Source organism: Camelus ferus, chromosome 11 (genome assembly GCF_009834535.1).
Source record: "Camelus ferus isolate YT-003-E chromosome 11, BCGSAC_Cfer_1.0, whole genome shotgun sequence".
In the NCBI taxonomy this organism is placed as follows: Eukaryota; Metazoa; Chordata; class Mammalia; order Artiodactyla; family Camelidae; genus Camelus; species Camelus ferus.
This window is the reverse complement of record NC_045706.1, coordinates 8,863,766-8,884,381: the sequence shown is the minus strand read 5'-3', so window position 1 is coordinate 8,884,381 and position 20,616 is coordinate 8,863,766. Positions and strand designations below refer to the sequence as shown.

Here is a 20,616-nt window from a genome sequence, read left to right as displayed (position 1 = left end):
CATATCTTCCTTCCCACGCACCATGTTCTCTGACTGCAGCACAGGGGTGAGTCCTGCCAGCCTGCCCTGCCTCCCTCTGTCCCTCCCTCCCACTCCCTCCCGCAGCAAGCTTGGTGTCCCCTTGGGAGGAAAGAGAAAGCAGTCTGGACTTCAGATGCTCCTCCCTCAGTGGTCACCCATGCCTACGCCCAACTTTGAGGATCATGGCCCATTTTTAGGATGATGGGTGGTTCTCATCCCAAACAAGCTCACTCTTCTGCCTGAGAATGGTGCTCACTGGTCAATGGCCTCTACCTCCCAAATGCACGTCCCCTGAGTCCCCAGACTCATTTGCCCAGGGACCAGCTCTCGTGGGTCGTGCTCCCTCCACCCTAGCCTGCTCTGTCCCCTCTTCTCAGTTCCCCCATGGCGGGGCGTCCCCTAGGAGCCTCACTGTCCCTTATGAACATCTTGGTGTGTGCATACAGTCTGCCTCCCCGGGTACATCAAGAGCAGCTTAAAGGAAGGATTTAATGATCCTTTGTCACACCCCTAGCTTCCCTGGCACCATGCTGAGCATATAATAAACAGCTGATGGAGTGATGAGAGTCCACCACACATTTTTATGTAGCTCGGTTCCCCTCAGAGAAGTGGGTCTTACCATGCTAACGCCAAATTCAGAGAACACCACGTCTGCAGCAACATGAAATGGTGGGGATGGCAGAAGTATTTCCATCGTTATTGATGGGCAGGGCCTGTTTGGTGTACTAGACTAAGGCTTTCTCGAGGCTCAGTGAGAAGTAATGTCTCAGTCGGTTGCTTATGTCTCCCCGGGACGTGGGAGCGGGCATGGGTGGTGACCGTGCTCTGGCTTTGCCATTTCTTCTGGAAGGAGCTGTTGGCCCAGCGGAGTTAGTAGCCTGAGGGCCCAGGCTGCAGGAAGGCACCTCTGCTCCCAGCGGTGGTGGAGGGAGCCCGCGGGAAGACGCAGTCAGTCTGGACCAGAGCTGAGTCACCAGGGGGGCTGAGCTCCACAGTCCAGTGAAGACAGAAGGAACAGCCAGCTGAGGAAGTTTCCACAGCCACTGACAGGGACATGCCAGCAGCGTTCAGAGGTGGGACAGAGGAAGGAAGAGACTCCGGGAGACAGCACACAGGCTTGAGGATGAGAACCAAGGACGTTGGCTTTTTGGCCCAATTTTTAAAGTTGCATCTATTAAAGAAATAATTTAGATGACAGAGTGAGTTATAAGGTATCTCCCAGGTTAGGACAGAGGTCAGAGTGGACCATCACAATATGGGGACCTCCAGAATGGGACCGTGCTGTCGTGATGTGGCGGCAGGGGGACAAGCTGCCTGAATATTAGCTAACCAGGCCCTGTGACGGACCAGGGGTGAGGCTGAGCGGTGACTCTGGGCGTGGCCTTGGCTGGCCCAGGATCCAAAAAGCAGCGTTTATAGCAGTATTGAGTAAAGTGGATCAGATACTCCTTTTCTCATCTGTCTTAGCAATGTCTGGAAGACAAGCGAGGGATGAAGGTATTTGAATAGCACACACACACACACACACACACACAACACACTCACACACACACACACACACACACACACACACACACACACACCTCGGCACCCACAGTCTGTTTTCCTGGCAGTGGTTAATTTAGAAAAACAAATAGGCTGTCCAGAATTAAATTTAACATTTCCTTGTAGAAAAAAAAATGTAAGCAAAACCAGTGTCTTCGTCCGCCATGGAGAAGAGTCATCTTTTCATCTCACTTAGCAGTCCGAGAAGTCCAGGGAAGCTGTCAAAACTCGTCAGCTGGAGAAGAGCCAGTGGCAGGCAAATTTTCCACTTTTTTTTTTTTAAAATACGTTTTTCATCAAAAAATAAATTACCTACAGAAAAGTGTGCAAGCCTTAAGTGAACAGCTCAATGAATTGCCACAAAGTACACACACCTGTGTAACCAGGAAGCTGACCAAGAAACAGAACTTGACCTGCCCACCCCCCAACGTGCCTTATCTTGGTCACTGCCCTTCTCACGCCAGGGTGCACAATATCCTGACTTTTTCTACCATGGAGCTCTCTTGGCTACTTTTGAACTTTGTATAAATAGAATCCTATAGCATGGACTTTTTGTTTGTTGGTTTTTTGGTTTTTTTTGGGGGGGGGTAATTCAGTTTATTTATTGATTTATTTATTTTGATGGAGGTACCAGGGATTGAACCCAGGACCTCCTGTATGCTGCGTATGTACGCACTCTACTACTGAGCTATACCCTCCCCCCTAGCATGGACTTTTGAATGTCTGGATTCTTTCACTCAACAGTGTGTCTATAAAATCCATCCAGGGAAAGGTGGCCAGGGAAGGTAAGCGGTGTTCTCAGGCTCCTTCTGCAATTTGTTGGTGGCGCTGGGTGGACTGGGTCTCCCAGATCTTCTGACACATCCTTTAGCTTTGAGATCTCAGGGTTAAGTGCAAGTCATTAACAGCCTTGTAATGCTGGTCCTTAACTGATTTCTTAATCACTAAATGGATCTCTGTCAAACACTGCGAGGGTGGATTCCAGCAACCTCACCAGAAGGAAGTCATTGAAAGCAGTGAGTGAAGCCAGTATCCACACAATCTCAAATACTAGATTTCCCTGACCTCTGCCACAGAGTCTCCTCTCTCGTATTCCCTGTCCAAATCTGACCCAGCCTTTATGGAGCTGCCCAAGGACTCCTCCAGGAAGCCTTCCAGGATCTCACCTGCACACTGGACGGTTTCCTGCTCTGAGCTTCTTGCAGAGAGAACAAGAGCATATGCTGGCTGTGTGCATGTGCGACAAGTCCAGCACCACCTTCCCACCATGCGAGAGGAACCTCCGAGGAGAGCTGCCCAGCCATGCCCTGCACCGCCGGCGCCCCAGCCCACAGACATCTCGAAGGAAATGCACCACGATGCTGTGTGCCAGGACAGGCAGACGCCATGTGTCTCCTGTGATTAATGGATGGCATTTGCAGATACGACCACAGAGTCATCATGAAACCTGGCATCCCTTGTGTGGCAACTCTGATCTCTTTACCAGAACATTCATTCTGGAATATTCCATGAGTCATGGACATGAGGGCAACTGAATTGTTCTCTCTTGGGATCTCTCCACCTGAGCAGGGAGGTTGATATATTTCAGGTCAGGATTTCTCATGACTTGACTTCAGAGTTTCTTGCCTTTTTCTTTCCTTCTCTGCTGTGACCAGCACTGCCCCAGCCCCACTTAGCTTGGCTCCCTAGAAGCTGAATCTCCCTTCTCTTCAATGTCCCTATATATTGATTCCTATTCCTTACGACCTTTACACTTCACTCATGTGGCTTCTTGGCTTTCCACCCAAACTGGGTGGCCTCACAATGTCTTCAACAGTCGCAGTGGAGGCTTTGACTGAACACAAGCCATGTGAAGTGTCTGGGTGCAGGAGGTCCTTGCAGAGGGCAGATAAAGTCGTCATTAGAAAAAATTTCTTGACCCAGTTCTGCCTTTGGGCAAAGGTCAGGACCATCTCTATCTTTATATTCAAGATGACATTGCACTGGGTCTCGAAGAATGACCAATAGGACTTGGCCTGACAAATAAGTGTGACAACAACAGACAGGACCCCGTGAGCATAGGAAACTTGACATGGAATAGCCTGGTCTGTGCATGCACGTGTGTGCGCGCAGGGAGTGCGTGCCCTGGGGCTGGAACTGCATTCCTAGAAGGTAAATTATCGGGGAGTGGAGGGAGGGGATGGTAGGATTAGGGCTAGTGAGTTGGCAGGGACCAGCTCATTCATCCAATTAATTCACTTAACATATTGCAAGCCGAATGAGAGCCAGGCACCGTCAGGGGTGCTGAGGATGAAAGGGTAAATAAAACAGACACAAATTCCCATCTTCACAGAGGAAGCGGAGACAAACAGCACACTCAGTAAATGAGGTGTGTGTTAGAAGGTGGCAGTCCGGAGTCTGACTCCCACTCTTGCCGTTTACTCGCTATAAGACTTTGAGCAAAACGCCTGACCTTCCTGTGTGGAGGTTAACAGTGCCCTCTCATCAGCTCCAACGTAGGTTTGTTCCGACTCAAAGAAAAAGCCCAGTGCGGCACTTGGCAGGAGGTCCTGAATGGTGGTGACATTTGGTAGGTGATGGTGGTGGCGGCGACAGTCAGAATTGTTTCATTACCACACTTCGGTATCAGGAGCCAAGAGGACTATTTCCTGCTTCTTGGGTTTCGGAAGGTGCCCAGGTCTTCTGTGCTGAGTTAACATTTTGAAAAAAGTCATGCTCCCTTCTCATCATGAGTTATGGCCCCAAAGGGTGTCATTTTGTCAAACTTCACCTTAAAATCTAAAATATTATTTCAGATATTTTTCATAGACACTAAGTAATTTTTGACCCTAATTCTCTTTTATTGGGGTAGAATATACACAACATAAAATTGACCACTTTCGCCATTTTTCTGTGTACAGCGCAGTGGCATTCAGTACATGGACAATGCTGTGCAGCCATCACCACCATCCACCTCCAGAGATTGTCCGTCTTCCTAAACTGAAGCTCCACACAGATGAAACAATAAATCCCTGTTCCCTGCTCCCCCCGCCCCTGGTAACCACCTTTCTACCCTCCTCCTCTGTGACTCTGACTGCTCTGGGAACCTCATATAAGTGGAATCGTACAGTATGTTTCCTTTTGTGTCTGGCTTATTTCACTTAGCAGAACGTCTTCAGGGCTCGTCTGTGTTACAGCAGATGTCAGAATTCCACACTATGTACTTTAAGGCTAAAATCTGAAGTGCTAGGCTCATGGCACTTGGAGTCTGAAAGGGTAAATGACTCCAACAGATGACAGGATGGAGGAAGTGAGACGGTCATGGCTAACGGCAGCTCTAAAATTACAGTCTGTGCCTGTCAGACGGAGACTTGTCCCGGGCAGTGCCTTTCAGAAGGTCTGGGGAGGGGAGTTGTCCCAGGGCCTTGTGAGCAGGAGGCAGACCTGATCTGAATGTATCTTTCAGTATCCAGGACCTATGAATTTTCTTCCCTAAGGGAGTCATGCCCCAAGGGTTTCTCCTTGAACTTTGGGAGGCAGACACCATGGCCTAAAGTTTGTCCCAGAAAAGTCAGTGCTAAACTCAAAGAGATCTTTGCACAGACGGAGCTCAGCACCTGAGGATGCCATGCCAGCCTTTGATTCCACCAAACAGCCATTCAAAGAGGTCCCTGACTTAGCAGCCAGCTTCCGCACTTTATGTGACATCAGGTGAGCCATCAGGTGTGCTCATCATTGGCCCTGAGAATCTCAGATGCCTCCCCTCTGCCTCCCCACCCCACAGCGGAGTTGAGCCGGGTTAGGTGGAAGTGAGCTGGGCTGTTCTCGGGAGGCCTGGCGGAGTCCTGCCTCTGCAGCAATCACCTCGCCGGGCTCTAGGGAAAGGGTTATGCCAATTGTTGGAGGAGTTGGACCACACTGCTCAGATGCCTTGGGATTTTAGAGAATCAGCAGCTGAGGTCACTGTTCTCTTCCTTTGAGGTAGCCTGTGGCTCTGGTAAGTTAGGTGGCAGTGGTAATGAATGGCACCAAGAACATGGCCATGGACTTGACCGGTTTGAGTCCAGGTCACTTTCCCTGGAAAGAGGGGACAGTGGTGGTAATCACGAGGCTCAGAGTGCCACTGGGAACCAGCAGCTGTGCCCAGCACCTCACAAGCACTGTCTCCTCTTCTTCTCCCAACTACCAGGGAAACACATGCAGTCATTGTCCCCCTTTGACAAAGAAGGAGATGGACGGTCAGGGAGGCTTGGTCACATGGCTGATGGCTGGCTGGCCCAGGCCTGGAACCCGGTCTGTCTGACTCCAAGGCCAGAGCTCAGGAGCTGGAAGCATGGTTGAGTGATGGATGAGCTGACTTTTGACCTCTCCAAGTCAGCCACCACCAGTGCCACTTCTCTGTGACTCAAAGGCGTCATGAAGTCCAATCACTTGTCTAAACAAAGCTCTTCCAGAATCCTCTGTGGGAGGAGGACTGTTTGGTGAGGTCCTGGCTGTTGGTCGTCGGGTCTGAGTGCTTTTCATAGGAAGAATCAGGGGCCCTCCTATGCTCCCAGCAGCCTTCCCACAAAGCTGTGGGGCTGGTGCCTGGGGGTGTCTGAGCTGGTAGGGAAATCTGTCCTCTAGGCTGTTCTCTCCCTTCTGGGCAGACACCTTATTAACATGCAGCTCAGCAAGTGCTCCCTTCTCGGGGGCCACTCCGGGCTGTGGGAGCCCTTGTCAAGGGTACAGGCTCATCCCCCAGAGCACTCAAGGGCTGGAGGTCCCACGCCAGCTCCACTCCTTCGTTCCTCCTTTACAGCTGCAACCACCGTGATGCCACCTAACTTGTTCCTCCATTACATGGTGAGAGAGAGGCAGGGAAGGGAGCAGCACTCAGGTCAGGGAAAGGAGGGAGGCGAGTCTTAATCGTCCAGCTAAGGCAGCCATGCTCTCAGGCCCTGGCACTGCCCACACTCACCCAGCTCCGCCTGCCCCGGGTAACGGAGGAGGGCTGGTTCCAGGGTCGATAGCCCTGCACTCCTGGAAGTGTCAGCCCCCCTTTTTACCTGGTCTGTCCACCCCCAGAGACAGGCCTCCAGGGAATTCTAATAAGTAATCATTGAATTTGAATTAACTCATTCGTCTTCATGCCCCTCTTGCCTCTCACAACGCCTCAGCATCCCTAAACTTACCTCCTGGGACCACTGACAGGAGGAGTTGGAGAGTTCCAGGAATTCCCAGATGTTGTGAAAACAAATGGTCCACAGGCAGGTTGGCGGGCACCTCCAGCAGAGGCAGGACACGGGGCAACGGAGCGCTCAGTCTGGCTGGGACAGGGTGTGATTTGGACATCACACTTGATTCATGGAAAAATAATCTAAAAGTGCCCTTGGCTTGTCTCATACAGGATCTGTCTTGAGGGAATGACTTTGTCTTTCCAAAGGGACTTGGAAAAATTATCACCCTGTTGTCCCCATTTGTCAAAAGTGACCATTTTATGAAGTAACCTGTTTCAAAACAAGTGTGTTGAATGTGTGTCTGTGTGTAACGTGTCTTCTCAAGGAGAATCTGATCTCAACCCAGCCCCAACCTCAGCCATGTGTGGAAATTAACTGGATTTTAGTAATAACAGTGTCGCAGAACTGATCCTGGAACCAGCTGCTAAGACAGTTACCCACTCATCCAACCATCCTTTCTTTTCAGCTCTGTCGGAAAGGGTTTTTGATTTCCTCTTTGATTTCCTCCTTGACCCACTGGTTTTTTAGTAGCCTGTTGTTTAGTCTCCATGCAGTTGGTTTTTTTCTCATTTCTCTTTCTGTGGTTGATTGCCAGTTTCATATCACTGTATTCAAAAAAGATGCTTGAAACAATTTCTATCCTCCTAAATTTGTTGAGGCTTGTTTTGTGTCTGAGTATGTAGTCTAGCCTAGAGAATGTTCCATGTGCACTTGAAAAGAATGTGCATTCTGTTTTTTAGGGATGTAATGTCCTGAAAATATCAATTAAGTCTCATTGTTCTAATGTGCCATTTAGTATCTCTGTTGCCTTATTGATTTTCTGTCTGGAAGACCTGTTTAATAATGTTAGTGGGGTGTTAAAGTCTCCTCCTGTTATTGTAATACCGTCAATTTTCCCCTTTATGTCTGCTAGTGTTTGTTTTACACATTTAGGTGCTCCAGAAAGTGCTTTTGAATTACCTGATGTGGCCATTTATTCAAAGGGCAGTTTGCGTAGAGGAGGAATCAGAGGTCCTGGGTTCAAGTCCTGGCTGAGCCATTGTTCTTTTTATCTGTAAAATGAAGCTGATAATACTTTTCCTGTCTGTTCCTTGAGATGTTTGTGAGACTCAAGTGAGAAAATGTATCTTGAAACCCTCTGTACAGTCACATGCGTTCCTATGGTCATTTAATGAGTATTTGTCGGACACCTACTAAGTGCACAGCTCAGTGGTCAATGACCAGGGAATATAACCCTTTGTCTCACTGCAACCACCTTCTGCTTCCACACTCCTCACCCATCCAGAGAGAACCAGGCACCTTCCACCCCTGGCTGATGGAACCACTAGTCTCTGCTGTGGCTTTAACTAGCCCTAGCCAAATCCAGAAAAGAGCTTTCTGACAGCCTCTTATTTCTCTTTGCATCTCTGCTAAGCTTTCCCGAGAAGTGTTCCTTTCTGGACCGGGATGTAGGACAGAACTTGATGCACCTCTTCCTTTGCCTGCGTCTGCATGGCATCACCAAAGGTAAGCTCCAGCCCATGTGAATGCGTCCGTGGCAGGCTGCTGGGGACCTGCTCCACCCCTCAGCCACTCCCGGGGAGGCCCCACCAGATGTTTCCAAAGGAATCAGCTGAGATCTGACTTTGTCACTTCCAAGAGGTGTGACTTTGGGAAAGTCACTGAACAGCCCATCTCAGTTTGCTTATCTGTAAAATGGGAATAATCAGAGCTTCTGTGAAACATGATGATGGATGGAAAGGGCTTATGCGCTGTGAAAGTGTCCTCAGTGCTGACAGCTGCCTTGTTGCCGTCTAAACGTGGGCCCTGCCTCTTCGAGCGACATCCCCTCTTGGTCGCTTGTTCGTGGTTTGGGAGAAGACTGGGTCTGTTGCTCCAGGCTTGAGCCTTCTCAGCATCATGCTCTGGCCCAGGGCAAGGCTTCTGTGACTTGGAAAGAGAAGGAAATATCAGAGAGTGTGTTTTGGGCAGCCCAGGTGGCCACCCAGTGAGATCTTTGCCTCTGAAAGGACATTTGAAAATTTTCTCAAAGCCATTTCCAGTGACCCAGATAGAATGAGCAGCTCTAAAACCCACGGACGGTTGATGGAGCCCAGAGAGTTTTGTCCAAGTTGCTTCTAGACCCTCCACAGACACTGATGGTCAGACCTCAACCCTCCCTCCTCGGGCAGGATAGTGGGCAGGGGGCCGTGAACGCTTTGGGAGAAAGCGCTCTGGGACGTCCCACTTGGGTTCTGCACACCTTATGATTCCCAGGCCCAGGAAGGCCCTCCAGTCCTCAGCTCCTGACTTCCTCCTTTCTCCCTCGGTAAATGGGACTTTTGTGGTTCTGTTATGAATAAAGCCATAAGAATGCCCCCCCGTGCTTCTTCCCAGGCAAGGATCTGGAGGAGTTAAGGCGTATTAACTTCTTCCCCGAATCCTGGCTGCTGCGGGTCACAGCCTACCATTACCACGCGGTGAGTCGTCAGCTCAGCAAGGAAACAGTTGTTGAAATTTATTGCCTTTTGGACTTTCCTTTTTCTGGAGATGTGTTTTGCATTGGAAACCTCTGGGCCTTTGAGGTCGGGATGTATCTGGATCCTCCGCCAGGGGAAGTGGGGAGAGCCAAGCCCAGAGGGGAGGAGGAGGAGGAGGCCCTGCCTTGGAACCCAGGTGTTCAGAGCATCCGCCCTGTCGGACCTGGAGAGTCAGGGACCACTGGCCACACAGCCCTCCAACCCAAGTCCCCTCACAGACACACATGTCACGTGCTTATTATTAGAAATTTTTTAAATGCAGAGAAATTGAAAGAAAACACATCCCTTCAGACCCACCATCCAAAAATAACCACTGCTAACAGGTCACTGCATTTCACTGCCTTTCAGTCTTTTTTAAAAAAAAAAAAATACTCGTAGTTAAATATGCTTCCTATCAACACTTGTAATCACTTCCAACTCTTCCACCAAGAGGATATGCAACAAACAATGCTACTCGGCCTTTCCTTTATTGTAGAAAAGTCACCGTGTTTCTTGCTGTTAAAGTCACGGTGTTGTTTATTGTTAACTGTTATAAATAGACCATATGGTGAATGCATTTGCACGTAATGGTTGATTCGAGGAGATTCTCAAGAGTAGAAAATACTGGCCCCAAAAGGAATGTGCACTTTTGTTCTTGATACATATTAGCAAAACTGGAACCAAATTACTCTTCCCCCAGTGATACATGAGGTGCCTCACTCGGTACCAGCTCAGCAGCGAAGGGCATTTTCCTTACAGGTGACTTGTGTTAATTGCAAAGCGAACAATGGCGTCTCATTTTGTAACGTGCATTCCCTTAATTACTAGTAAATATGAATCTTTCTTTATGTGGTATTTTCCCCTTTGTGAATTGTCCATGCAAACTGCCGTACTTCTTATGTGTTTCCAATCATACATTTTCAGAGATGAAGTGGGGCAGTGTTTGAGCTCTGAAGATTTATGAGTCACTAGTTAAAATTCAGTTCAGCTCAACAAATACCTATTGTAATGTGTAAACCACAGGGCTCAGTGTCCCCCGCACAGTATAACCACTCGTGCTTCTCTGGGACATAGCTTAGAACTGTGCTCTGACAGAGCAGAGGAGGGGAGGGGGTGACAGAGAGGGGACAGTCTTGGGCTGGGGCTGGACACCTCAGGAAGTCCCCCACCTCCTTCTTGATGTCCTTCTGGCCCTGCCCACCTCCTTCCTTTTGCCCCCTGCTGCCAATGTCATCCTCCTGAAATCCTCTCCCTCCCCATCCCAGCCTTCGTGCAGGTCCGTGCTTGCTCTTGACTTGACAGCCACGGTCATTCTCTGCCTGGTGATCCGGCTACTAACGTACGCATTTTATTTCCCCAGTAAGATGGCTGGGGCATTTTTCTTGTTCTCGTCTTTGCATCCTCTGGAAGCATCACGCACAGTACCTGGCTAGTTGGTTTTCAGATAAATGCTGCGGACTGGATTCACGGATGAATGTAGGATCCAGAGACAGAACTCTTTCAAGCACGGGAGGTTGTAGGGCTCAGTGAACCGATGTGAAGATGGTGTTGGGCGATCAGGCTGCTGGTAAGTGGTGTGTGTTTTCCTTCCAGCTGGAGAGTGGGGGCGACATGGCCCACGTGAACGATCTTTCCACCCAGGCGGTGAGATTCGGGCTGCTCTTTAACCAGGTACTGTCGGCTGGGTGAGCAGGGTGAAGAACACCCCTGTTCCGTGCTTAGTTAAGGACCTTTGATCACTTCTTAGCTCTGGTAGGAAGAAGGCCAGGGCAGGAGAGGAAATCGTAGGTGTCTTTTCTGCACACTTACCACCCCCTTGGAAGTAAAATTCACAAAACCTGGAAGAGGCCATTTAGTAACCTGATGTGCATGTCCAAGATTCCCCACAAAGGTGACCAGATCTCTCAGTTTTCCAGAGTTGGAGGAGCTTCCCTGGGGATGCAGGACTTTCTGTTCTAAAGCCAGGAGAGGCCTGGGCAAACTGGGATGAGGTGGTCATCTCCTTCTGAGTAAACATGACGGGCTGCCAACTGCTCAAGGAGAGATTCCACTCTGAGCCCACGTTGAAGTTTTCAAGAGTGAGCCTGTTCTGGGCAGCTCTTTTGATGGAACCCAGAATCAAAGCAGCAGTGGATCAGGGAGCTTGGCTGCAGGACATCTGGGCGCTCAGTCACCAGGGGAGCACGTGGGGCTGACGGCTGGGCTCTGTCTTGGGCTCCCTTGATAGGCACGGTTCTCCAAGAAATTACTGCTTTCCTCCAACTTCATCAAAGCCACCCCAATAGTGATCTCAAAAGAATTGGTGTTTTAGGGGCCTGGGGCCTTGAATCTATCATCAGAGACTCCTCTTTGGACCAGGCCTGGCTGGGCCAGGTCCAGCCCCTTGCTTGCAGAGACCTGCCCAAGTGGACAGACTGCAGACTGCAGTGGCCAGGACTCCCTGCAATATTGTGAGCACGGAGCAAAATGCTTTGTTTCCAAGGTCTCTGCAGATTGCAGGTCATCCAAGAACGTGCCTGTCTCATTCTCCCCACCGAGGGGCGTGCAGAGCAAATAGCTTTGCCACTGAGCGCTAACCTGTAAGGATTTGTGAAGTCGCTACAATTTGTCTTTTCTTTTGCTTCCTAGGCTAAAATTGCTGTTGAGTTTTAAATCACAGGTTAGCTAGTTTTGTAGTTGTGGCTGGAATTGGTTTGGCTATGTCCTGTTGCCTCTGAATACTGAAGATTTTTTTTTCTGTCACTTTGTTGCTTATCTGTCTCAATTTAGGAGTATACGACACATTCGAAAATGATTGCCATATATGGATTCTTCTTTGAGATAAAGGGAATCAAACATAACACTACCTCGTATAGTTTTCACATGCAGGTAAGAAGGACAGAGCACAGGAAAGGTATGTGTCTGAAAAAGCCATTTAGATTCAGAGCCGATTCATATTGAATTAATAATAGTTGATTAAACATTAATTACTACTTAATATGGGATGTGTTAGAAGCCTGGTGATAATCACACAGATGTGATGTCATTTGATTTTTGCACCCATACTTCGAGGTTGCTGCTCTTACCCCCATTTAATAGATGACAATCTCAAAGTTGAGTGTCTATACGTTCATATGACCTCTACTGGTAGATCCAGGGTTAAATTCTGGTCTTCTGAAACCACATCAGAAGGGGCACAATTCACCTTCAGTTTGTTCATATTGGGTGATGCTTTACAGATGGCCATTTTTCCATGGAGGTAACTAGCAGTGCCCACAAAGGGAGAGAGAATGGTCTTGTTCGGAGTGGCAGAGCAGAGCTGTGGACAGGACCCTGGAGGAGTCAGGAGGGTGGATGGCTTCACCTCCATGCTCCTGCTGGACTTTTAGGAGGGGCAGGAGAGCTGGGTTTCGGAATAGAGTCTGAAGTCAAACTACCTGGTGAGCCCTATGACCTTGGCGAGTCCAGGGACCTCCCTGTGTCCACTTTCCTGACCTTTAATTTAAGTTGGAGAAGGCAATAGGACCTACCTCCCTGCATGGTTGTAAGTATTAAATGTGTTAAATTGTGCGAAGGGCTTGGAACAGGGCCCACATGATGATGATGACGACCGCTGTGATGGTGGCCTGCTGTGTTCCACTTAGGATTTGATTATAAGTCTCATAGACTTTAAGCTCCTTGAGAAATCATGTCTTACTAATCTTTTTATTACCACTGCCAATCACAGAACCAGGAACACAGGGCCAGTACATTTGTATCATGAATGAATAAATGAATGAATACATGAATGAGAAACCTGGGTTTTCATCCCAGCTTGGCCACCACCTCATTGTGTGTCCTTGAGCAAGTTGGGCCAACCTTCGATCATCAGTGACTCAGGCATTTCCCTACATAATGGGTTTTACTGGATGGGAGGGAGCAATTATGTAACAACAGTAGTGAAAATGCTCATATGAATACTACGTGGGTTTTTTAATTCTGGCAAAGCAGTAGCAAAGACCTTCCAATTCACTACAGCTTGACTTAATGGCGTTTTCCTGGGTTGCCCAAACCCTAGTCTGTCAGCCAGTGGTTTGCTCATGGTGAAGGTTCAAATGCCAACTGACTCAGCAGCAGCCCTGCTCAGGAAACGGGGCCTCGGGAAACGCTTGCTCTCTGCACACATCAGACAGGGGGGCCGACGTGCCAGAAACCAGGCTTTGCTAACACCGGGTCACCCCGGTTTCAGTTCCACCTAAGGTGGATCACCCTCCTTGCAGAGAATAAGGCACACCGACTTGGAATTCCCCTCCGTGGTCTGTGAACACGGCCCTATCAGCCTGAGAGCGGAACGCTTGGTGACCTATGAGATCAGAGCCCAGACCCTGGTGGACGGCAAGTGGCAAGAGTTCAGGACAAACCAGATCACGCAGAAGTTTGGGTTGGGCAAGCCGTCCTGCAAAAGCCACGTGAGTGCTTGTCATTTCTCTTTGATTTCTTTTTGCTCTTTCTCTCCTCTGCCTCTTTTTGGGGGTCGCTGGCTTTACACCTGCAGGGGTCTGTGGGGGAAGCGTGCTCAGAGTCTTAGGGATTATCACAGCTCCAAATAACGCTAAAGAGAAATCTCCTACAGTGAGATCTGGGCGTATTGGAAACTGTAATCCAAACCAGACTGCCTGCTTTGGGTCACACCAGATCCATTTCATAAACATCGGAGGGGACTTTTTGGGGGAGGAGGCATGTTTGATGGAGTGTGTTTGCCGCCGCCATCTCCACTCTTGCCTGGAGGTCACCTGTCACTTCCACTGAAATCCATGGCCCAGCCCACCTGCCTCTGGCCCGTCCGAGAACTGAGGTCACCTGCCTCAGTGGGCCACCCCAGCATCCGGGCGGATTCAGTACCTGGCCAGGCTCATGACGGATGCAATCCAGAAACTGCCAGAGAGGCTGTCTGGAGTGCTGGGAGGAGCTCTTTGAACTGTGAATTCAGGCCCTTGCTGCCCTGTGGGGAACGGGACTTGAACTTAAACCTGTGAATACTCAGTCCTGGCCACACATCAGAATCACCTGGTCCCAGGCCCTAGTGCCACCCAGGTGAGACTGGCTGTTCATCTTTCCGTGGTGGGACCCAGTAATCAGCATTTTTTAAAGCTTCTCAAGTTATTCTCTATGATGTTAGAAATCAGAGTAGCAATTTCCTTGTGGAGGTGGGAGTGGGAGAGGCTGGGATATTGACCAGAAGGGTTTAGGAAGGACCAGAGGTACCTAAAATGTTCTTTATCATGATCAGGGTGGTGGTCACACAGGAGTGAAAATTCAGCAAGCTGTATCCTTAAGATTTGTGTGCTTTATTGTATGTAAGTTATACTTAATCTTTTTCAAGTTTATTTTAAAAACCTTCCCTAGGGGATTCTTCATGCACAGCCAGAGTTAAGAACCAACATCTTACACAATTGTTAGGCTTCTAGAGGGTGACTGTGTCTATCCCAAAAGTCCCATTTGCTTTGTTTTGTTTCATCTTTTAGGCCTTGAAAATCCAAACGGTGGGCATTCCAATCTATGCAAGTTTTTCATTCATCTTCTCATTATCTTAACAGTTTTCAGAAGAACCTATGGGATTTTCTTTCTTCCACTGGTCTACATAAAAGGAAATAAAATGATATTAAAAGGACCACTCAAGTATTCAGCTGACTCTCCGAGTTAGCAATGGTCTTATTAGAACTGTTGCCCACTGTCTTCCCTCTGTTTGGGCTGCTATAACAAAATACCACAGACTAGGGGCTTACAAAGAAACAGAAATTTATTCCTCACAGTTCTGGAGGCTGGAAGTCCAAGATCAAGGTGCCGGCAGATTCCATGTGGGCTCTGCTGAGAACCTGCTTGCTGGCTCATAGACAGCTGTCTTCTTGCCGAGTCCTCACATCACGGAGGGGGCCAGGGAGCTCTCTGGGGCCTCCTTCAGTAAGGGCATTAACCCCATTTGTGATGGCCCTGCCCTCACAACCTGATCACCTCCCAAAGTCCTTACCTCCTAATGACATTACCTTTGGGGGTTAGGATTCAACATACGAATTCTGGGGAGACACATTCAGACCACAGCACTCACAATTGTATCATTTGAGGATGGAAAGTACCAGAACCATGAATCCATTTGCCATCACTGACCCCAAAGCACCCTGAGTCCAGCCCTAACTGGCTGCACCTCGGGAGGACTCCCGTGGGAGCACCAGCAGGAACAGCGATCTCCAGCTGAGAGCAGTAAGTCCTCCCCTTCTCAAGATACCGCTCTGCCTGCTGCACAGGACAACACGCCTGGCCATTGTCCCTGGCAGTTTCAGCTCAGCCAGAACAAGAGGTGGGAAAGGAAGCCAGCAATTCTAAAGTATAGGGTGACTTATTTACTATCCCACCTTTTTCAATGGAACTCTGGTCTGGAAAAAGCAAGGTAAGAAAGTCTTTCTTCCCACTTTGTGGATTAGTTTCCCATTGCAGTGTAACAAAGTACCACAAAACTAGTGGCTTAAAACAATACCTATTTATGATTTCATAGTTGTTGTGGGTCAGGAGTCCAGGCAGCTTTGCTGGGTCCCCTGCTCAGGGTCAAGTCTACAATCTAGTGGTAGCTAGGCTGTATTCTCATCTGAAGGCATGAGTGAGAGTAGCCACGTCCAAGCTCGCAAGATTTTTGGTAGATTCATTACCTTGCAACTGTATGACTGAGAGCCGGACTGCTTACCGGCTATTGGGAGAAGGCTGCCGAGGTCCTAGTGGCCCCCTGCAGTTCCCTGCCACACAGTGCTCTCTGTAGATATTTCAGAGCACAGGTATTTGTCCTTCAAGGCCAGCAGGAGAGTCTCTTTCACTCTAGCCTGATAAGACAGAGTCTTGCATGATGTAAGGAAATCTTGGGAGTGACATCCCATCACCTTGGCCATGTTCCCTGAGCTAAAAGTAAGTCACATGTTCTCTGGGCTAAAAGTGAGTCATACAGTCTGACCTCACTCAAAGGGAGAGGATTATACAAGGGGTCACCTTAGGGTGTATCTGCCACAGTGTGTTATCCAGCGTCTTTGGAAAAGAGATGGAGCATCGCTGATGCTGTATAGACAACAGGTGGGTATATTTAGTCTAATGATCACCTTGGAATCAGACGGAGGCTAAGAGAGCCTCCTCCCGAGCAGAGGACCAGTGCCCTGTGCAGAGTGACCTGGCAGAGAGAGGCTGGTGGGAAGGTGGGAAGGGGACACGGTGGAAGAATTGGACAAAGGAACTAGGAGTTGGGTCTGTTCTTGGGTACACCCTCGTCCCCCTCCTGCAAGCCCTGTTCCCCAGCTTGCTTCTGGCCAGATCCAGCCAAGGGGAAGCAGTGACGGAACCTTGGAGAGCAAGAGTCTGGGAGAAGCCGGGGGACTTCTCGCTCTCAGCCATGGAGGGCATGTCCCAGCAGCGGCTGGGTCCCTCTCGTGGCTCCAGGTCTGCCGTCCCAGCTCCTGCCTGGCAGCCTCCTGCTGTGGTTCCAGGCCCATCAGATGGCCCTGTTTCTGGTTCTGGTGGCACCATCCGGTCCCTGTGTCCCTCCAGCCTCAGGGCGGTGAAGACTTCCTTCTGCTGCCGGTCTCCGGGTGCCTCATTCTCGTCTGTCTGTCTTCTCAGATCTCCCTTCATCTGTGTGATCAGTTCTCTGTTTTATATTTATTCTGTTTGAAATCTCTGGAGTAATTGATGCTTTCCAGACTGGTTCCTGGTATAAAGGGTTTTGATGAGCTGGTAGGTGTGACCCAGTTGGGTAGACTGCTGGGGAGTAGCCTCAATTATTCCTCCCACCCCTGCAGGGCCCGGACAGGGTGAGGCGAGTCAGGCATCCCCTTGTGTCAAAATACTCAGTAATTCAGATAATAATATTTTAGTGCACCATCTCAAAAAATCAGAATCAATGCTGAAAATCTATGATGTAGGTCAACGAGCTCTCACAAGGTGAACCCATATACAAGCACCCAGATCAAAAACAGAAAGTGCATGATCAGCACCCCAGACCGCCCGGCAACCCCGAACCCCCTCCCAGTCACCACCCCTTGCAGGTAAACGCTGTCCCAACTACCACCATTATGTGGCCATTTAGTTTGAATATTTAATAAACAGAACCATGCAACATACCCTCTTTCGTGCCCGCATCCTTTTGTGCAGCATCACGTTTAAAAGATTCATCTCTGTTTTCATAGAGAGCTGTGGTTTATTCTCAAATAAGCACAATTGGTTGTCTCTTTTTGTAACATGAAGTGTTACTTCCGTGTAACAATACAGGCTTGTGGAAGAAAAATGAGAAAAATACAAAGATGAAGTCCGCTGAGATGCCCGGTGCTCAGAGGTTTGGCAGGTGACCCTCCCGAGTGATTTTTAGATGCGCTTATAGTTTTCTTCCCATTCAAAATGCATTTCCCCTTAGAACCTGAGTTTTTTTTCTCAAAAGGTAGAATGGTTGCTCTGAAGAGAGCACAGAATTGGAAGAAGGCGACGCTGTGTTTGCCTCCCCTCCAAACTAACTGCACTAAGTCAGAAAAGTCACTTGTGGCTTCCCCTCTCTGGATGTTGCTTCCTAGTCTCTGAAAAGGGCGTAAGCCAGCCCCTCAGCCTCCCTCTCAGGGCTGTGAGCCCCTAACAGCCCCTTGGTGAGCCTGCCCCTGGGGCAGTGAGGGTTAGTGGCTCTGGAGAAGGAGTACCCTCGCGGCATTTTCTCCTAGGGGATAACAGGGCAGATAAGAACTAAAAACTTCTGAAAAGCCAGCCTGCAGATGTCCGAGAGGGAAGAGGCTGTTTGGAAGCACTACTGAAACCGGAATGATTGCCCACTTTCTAGGCGAAACCACTGTCCTCGCTCAGCTATTTGGAATGTGCACCACCACCCTCCAGGAGCCTGCAGGACTGGGAGAAACTTGCAGAACAACAATTCCAAAAATACCTCCCTGAGGTGACCAGTAGAGCTGTGAGGGTCCAAAAGCCAAGGACGTAGGAGAAAGGCCACCCCAGAAAGGACGAGGGAAGGGCCTGAAGGACTAGGCTGCGTCCCCTGCCTGCAGAGCCAGAGACCACAGGTACAAGAGGCAGAAAGACTTGGGGCACCAGGGATGGGGCTCTTTGGGGTCATTTCTACCTCCTCACTGCACAGGCCAGGCCAGCTAGAGCGACAGCTCTGGTTGGAAAATGCTTACACTTGGTACCTGCCCTCTCGCTGAATTCTTCCAGCCCCCCGTGAGGCAGGCTTCATCCATGTCTGGTAAGGGTGGGAGCTGGCCCTCAGAGAGTAAGGTGTTTGTGCATCCAAGGTTTCTCAGCGTGGCAGAGCCGGCGGGCCACCCCAGGCCCGGCCACAGGGCCCGCCTGCTGTTACCATTTCCCTCCATGGCCCACTGAGAAGTGGTGAAATGTTTTACGGTGCTTAATTCAAGTATTTATTGAACACCTTCTGCACACTGGACAGAACTGTGCACGGAGCACCTAGGGCACGTTGGACCATTATGGACGGGGTGCTGTTATGTGGGACATCTCATTTGATTCCAACAGGGGCATTCGGACAGTGAGGGTGGTCCCACTGAGGAGGTGGCACATAAATGGTCTTGGAGGATGGGCAGTGTCCTGGCAGGTGGAGGGTTGCTGGGAAACAGCACACAGGTGAGATTGAAACAGCTGACAGCAGGCCTGCCTCCTGGTCCACGGCTCTTGGACACGCTCTTCACCCGAATCGCCTGGTTGCTGGTGCAAATGGATCCCTCGTCCCCAGCTGTGAAGGCTGATTTGACAGCCTAGGAGCCACGCAGGAACCTGCGCTGTAACTCCCGGGCTTCCAGGAGATCCTGGTACAGGAGATCTGGGGTCCCACCCAGAAACGACTCCAATGTGAAAATGTCGATTCCACAGCAGGGTTCCTCACTGCACCCCACACACCCGACTGTCTTCCTTCTCCAGTGGAAAAAAAATCAACAACAAACCTGTGAATCTATTTCATCACCTTGGCTGATTTTATTATTTAAACCCAAATTTCCTGTAATATGAAATATAGAACCTGAGCTAGACACCCCGCCTTGAGGGTGAACCATTTATTCTGATGCAGAGTCCACCCCTTTCCACTAGGGGGCGAGGTCTGCCTCAAAAGTGGGAACCAGAACTTCAGTGGCAGAAATTTGCAACCTAAAAGCTCTTGTTCTAACCTACAATGAAAAAGAATATGAAAAGGAATATATGTATGTACATGTGTGATTGAAATATTACGCTGTATACCAGAAACTTGACACAACATTGTAAACTGACTATACTTCAATTAAAATAGGAAAGAAAAAGACAAAAAAAGAAAAAAGCTCATCTTCCAGAATCTTCTGTGCTTAAGTAGTTCAAAATGAACTTTCTTTTAAAGCCCAGGGGAGGCTTTGGTCATTCGAACACTCACAGCATTTACATCACAAAAATCTCTGAACCTGGGATGTATGTCTTGAGACAAAAATTCTTAAGATGATCTTACAAGTTCTTCTTACAAGAACTTCTTAGACCAGCCATGGAGGGAGGGGAGGATATAGCTCGAGTGGTAGGAAGCTTGTTTAGCATGCACAGGGTCCTGGGTTCAATCCCCAGTACCTCCCCTAGTGACTATGCCTGTTGGTCAACATAACATGTTCTGTGCCATGTCTGGGACCTCTGCTTCCCCGATCACCCACCTTCTGGCTTACCTCCCCAGACCCTCCCCTCCAACAGAGACTGTTGCTGAACTGTATGCCGGTGCACTGAAAGTTTTATTGCAGGGCCAATCTAGGAGGAATAAACCCGAACTCTTGATAGTTTCTGGAAGAAGATTTTAAGGACAAAATTTGGGGTGGGTGGGCGCTGCAGATGTGTGACTTTCTTCTGATTGCTTGGCGGTGAGGTAACAGGGCGGTGTCCCGGGAATCTTGTGCTGAGCCTGAAGTTACCTTCCTCCACCTGGGTGGGGGCCTTAGTTTCTGCAGAAGAGCTCAAAGATATTGTTCTGTGTATCCTTGAGGAGGAGCCAGGACCTTGCCCCAAGGTTGTGCTATTGTTTCTTGACTGTTCCTCCTTTGTCTCCACCTTCCCTCCCTTCTCTGATTAGCAACTGTTTGAATCTGCCTTTGGAAGTCAGGGAAGGTCTAGGAGGCTGAATGAAATCAGAAAGGATTTGTACCATGGAGGACACCACAGGCCCTGCGGTTTAGATGACCCAGGATCCACTCTGTGCACAGCAACTCTTTGGGGTCCTGAAGTCAGTTAGATAAGGATTTGCATCCTAGCTCTGCCCCTTACTTGCTGTGTTGCTTTGGGCAAGTCACCTAACCTCTCTGAACCTCAGAGCCTAATCTAAAGTGGGCCATTAAACCTGTGGTAAGTGTTAAATA

The 20,616-nt window shown here is 49.2% G+C and overlaps 1 protein-coding gene across 1 annotated transcript in view; it reads left to right on the top strand.

Moving 5' to 3' along the window:
* BTBD16 (BTB domain containing 16) overlaps positions 1–17,373 on the top strand; it is a 48,933-nt gene extending 31,560 nt beyond the window's left edge. Inside the window, exons 10-15 of the mRNA XM_006195511.3 lie at positions 8,179–8,270; positions 9,141–9,223; positions 10,856–10,933; positions 12,032–12,130; positions 13,501–13,689; positions 14,746–17,373. Of these exons, the coding sequence (XP_006195573.1) occupies positions 8,179–8,270; positions 9,141–9,223; positions 10,856–10,933; positions 12,032–12,130; positions 13,501–13,689; positions 14,746–14,814 (610 nt within the window). The 3' untranslated portion in view covers positions 14,815–17,373. The remainder of the gene's footprint in view (positions 1–8,178; positions 8,271–9,140; positions 9,224–10,855; positions 10,934–12,031; positions 12,131–13,500; positions 13,690–14,745) is intronic.
* The last annotated feature ends 3,243 nt before the right edge of the window (positions 17,374–20,616 follow it).